Genomic DNA, 4020 nt, shown 5'->3' on the forward strand with positions numbered 1-4020 from the left:
CGTGACGATACATTGAGGTCTTAAGACACGAAACGATCGGTCTGTGCAAGTATTTATATCATTTTTTACCTCTGATCCACCGCAGTGTCCAACTGTCCTGAGCGTGTTCACAACATCTGGAGCGTGACGTCAAATAAATACGGTCGGGCAAAAAAACGTTCCACATTGTCTGATGATATATCAAAATCGTCTTCCATTGTGATGACCTGTACTTCTAAATATCTTTAGATCCTCGCAGTGCCAGTGAACACGTCCGCAATCTCTCTGCACTGTGTAAATAATGAGTGATGTATACACGTGACAGATCACTTCTGCACATTTGCTATCATAGATATGTATAGATGTCCTATTCGACCGCTCCAGATATGCTGACGCGTCCACCATTTTTGAAAGTATCGCAGCCCCTAGAAACAGTCACTAGTGAGGCATCTACTTGTTTATATCTATGTCTACTATGCCAGAGCACGTACACGCGTCACGCGCCAGATGTTGTGAAGGTAAAAAATTATATAAATACTGTTCAGTTTCTTGCACAGACCTATCGTTTCTTGTCTTTACACATCAATGTATCGTCACGAGCTGCAGGGTTTAATTTGTTTTGTCTGTGTATGTTTTTTTTTTTACTCTAAGCCGTGGAGCCCATTGACTGCCATTATAAGACGGATAGACTGCAACGGTTTGAGTTAAAAATCTCCGTTTGTGTTCTACTGAAGAAACAAAGTCATCTACATCTTGGATGCCCTGGGGGGTAAGCAGATAAACATCACATTTTCATTTTTGGGCGAACTGTCCCTTTAAGGGCTTCTGGGTGTTTAGATTTAATTGTCCAAATTTTCCAATTAAATTGTTAAATTTTTGACAGTTGGAGATTTAATAGTTTTGGCTCATTTGAGCATTCTGTCAGTGTAAGTCTTTGCAGGGGCGGATTTAGTGATTTAGGGGCCCCAGGCAAAAATATAGGAATGGGGCCCTATAAATTTGCACACATTTACCTGGATCAACCTTGAGGTTCCTTTCTCTGTTGTGATGCTTGCTGCTGCAAGTTGTGTGCAATGTTTCTACATTTTTCATGTGCATGTTATAACGGCTTTCTTTCATGTTGTAGACCACAAAAGAGCAACTGAGGGCTACATGGTGAAATCACACACAGAACATTATTTTTTTACCTCACCCAGTGCGGTATTCACATTTAAACAGGTTAAAACCGTGTTAGAGTAGGTTGGACACTAGGTGGGGTAATTTTCAAAGGCTGTCTAATTCTAAAATTTTAAATACATTTATATTTATTATAACCACAAATTTAAATGAAACTGAAAACAATAGTCAAAATGAAATTATACATGTACCAAGGGTTATATATCACCCAAAAATGAAGAACATAGTGCATTCAGTGGTGTGTCAGAGTTGATTGGCTGTGTGGAAAGTAACTGTGCATGCGGATGGTTGTCGTGATAATGAACACCACAGCAACCACTTGTGTGTCTGCGCTATCTCATATATGAAAAGCATTTTAGGGGGCCCAAGGCATTGCTTACCTTTGCCTAATGGGTAAGTCCACCTCTGAATCTATGAGATTTTTGGAAATGTTGATGTATTATTTTTAAGAAAACCGGAGCAGGATTTCATAATCCCGGGTAAAAAGTTGTGCTAACCCCTCTTCTAAATTACAAGTGTGAAATGTTCCTTTACCCAGAGGTTAAAAGCGGAGCTTACTATCAGAATAATCCCGAGTTAAGTGCAGTGTGAAAAGTCCTAAAGTTTTGGTCCGATTGAGCATCAATCCCAGTGCATGTAAACATGATAAGAAGAAAACATCTGATGTGTTTGATCAGTAGATTCATAATAATCTGTGATGATTGTTGATTGTGTCTCATCAGCTCCCGTGATTCTGGATCCAAACACGGCTCATCCAGATCTGGTTCTGTCTGATGATCTGACCAGTGTGAAATGGAGCTGGAACAAACAACCACTTCCTGATAATCCAGAGAGGTTTAACTGTTATCCCTGTGTCCTGGGTTCAGAGGGTTTTAACTCAGGAACACACTGCTGGGATGTGGAGGTTAAACAGAGTTCAGACTGGAGTCTTGGAGTAACTACAGCAACAAACCCGAGGAAGGGACGGGATTTCTATAAGACTTGTGTTTGGAGTGTGTGGTACGATCAGTACAGCCTGTCTGAGCAGCCTGTCTTTGGCTTTCGTGTTAAACAGGATCTTGAGCGTGTGAGAGTGTATCTGGACTATGACAGAGGGACAGTGTCATTCTCTGATCCTGTAACTAACACACATCTACACACATTCACAACCTCCTTCACTGACACCGTCTTCCCATTCTTCTGCTGTTATACTATTTTCACTCTTAATATTTTACCGTTCAGTAGTTAGTAAACGTTACTCCTGTAGATCTGGATCTTCCTGCTTTCATTATGTTTCCTATATTCAATTCATATCACACGAGTAAGAGACTGTTGTTCTGAATATCAGTACTTCTGTGATTGGGCCGTGATGATCACATGACTGATATCAGAACTACAGCAACACTCACACTCTCATATTGCTCTTATACAACAGTACCAGCTGTGTGTAATGTCGGGATCACACTGCAGGATTTTCAAAGTCATTGGATCGCTGTTCTTCTCACACTGCACGACTGTCTGGGGTATCGTCTAGTTCAGGGGTGCCCAAACTCGGTCCTGGAGGGCCGGTGTCCTGCAGAGTTTAGCTCCTACCCCAATTAAACACACCTGAACCAGCTAATCAAGCTCTTACTAGGCATACTAGAAACTTGAAAGCAGGTGTGTTGAGGCGAGTTGGAGCTAAACTCTGCAGGACACCGGCCCTCCAGGACCGAGTTTGGGCACCCCTGAACTAGTTGCTGTTGTGTGCACACTTCACGACAGATCGGTGACAGGGAGTCACACATTACACAACTTTTCAAGAGGAGTAATCGCCAACAAATCTGCCTTGTTTATAAACTGTTTCACAACCAAACACATGCGAGAATTGACACATGAAATAGCATAAGCTCACTCGCGAGACAGACGTTTCACACGAGAATGGATTTATTCCTATCAAAAATGCCTGCAAATAGCTTGCAATCTAATTTGGCTGTACACTGATTTGCAATGAAACATATAGGATAAAAAAGGAGGAGAAGAATGGTTGCTTGCAGAAGCCCTTCATGCTTATGTTTTGTTGCAGATCTATGACTCCACCCCCTGAACTTTCCCTTGTCCTGTATCGTGCTCTCTCATTGGCTGTAGGTCTGTTATGACTCCTCCCACTGAACTTTTTTCCTTGCCCTGTATCTGGTCTCTCATTGGCTATAGGTCGAATATGACTCCTCCCACTGAACTTTCCCTTGCCCTGTTTTGTGCTCTCTCATTGGCTGTAGGTCTATTATGACTCCTCCCACTGAACTTTCCCGTGCCCTTTACCGTGCTTTCTCATTGGCTGTAGAGGACACATTTCTAGAGGACTGTGAGTCACAGACAGGTCCAGATATTTAGCATGCCAAATATCTCATGGGCATTAGCGACGTGTCTGTGCTTTTCAGATTGTGTTTTTGATAATACACACTGCACGATTGTCACTCATGTGAACAAGCACCGATTTGCCTCCGATTTTGGGCATTTGTTGGCGATTTCCACAAAACTATCAGGAAGTGAAAATTAGGGCTAAAATTGTGCAGTGCGAACCCAGCAAGTTACAACTTAAACTAGTTTTGATGTAAAGGGGCACTAAACTTACACACTACCAAATATTTTTACGTTGCACCATTAACCATAGTTCAGACATAACTTGTTTGCATTTTAGGATGGAGAACATAATGGGATTAAACTGCTCTTCAACACAAAAGCATTCTAAACAGCACATGTCTGTGTGCATCTCTCTGTCTAATAAAATCTATCATAATAAATCAAAGTTATTTCATAATTTTTTATCTGTATTTATTTATTGATCCCTGTAGTTTCTGACCATTATTTACATACAGTAAAAGGGCAGTTTTTTTAAGCATATTT

General features: G+C 41.2%; 1 protein-coding gene across 2 annotated transcripts in view; it reads left to right on the top strand.

The window, feature by feature from the left end:
• LOC107561214 (E3 ubiquitin-protein ligase TRIM39-like) overlaps positions 1 to 2676 on the top strand; it is a 6575-nt gene extending 3899 nt beyond the window's left edge. For both annotated transcript variants that reach the window (XM_016245600.1, XM_016245601.1), the window contains exon 6: positions 1878 to 2676. In XM_016245600.1, coding sequence (XP_016101086.1) covers positions 1878 to 2383 — 506 coding nt within the window. In that variant the 3' untranslated portion in view covers positions 2384 to 2676. The remainder of the gene's footprint in view (positions 1 to 1877) is intronic.
• Positions 2677 to 4020: the final 1344 nt, after the last annotated feature.

Source organism: Sinocyclocheilus grahami, unplaced genomic scaffold, assembly GCF_001515645.1.
Source record: "Sinocyclocheilus grahami isolate Dianchi unplaced genomic scaffold, SAMN03320097.WGS_v1.1 scaffold760.1, whole genome shotgun sequence".
Classification (NCBI taxonomy): domain Eukaryota; kingdom Metazoa; phylum Chordata; class Actinopteri; order Cypriniformes; family Cyprinidae; genus Sinocyclocheilus; species Sinocyclocheilus grahami.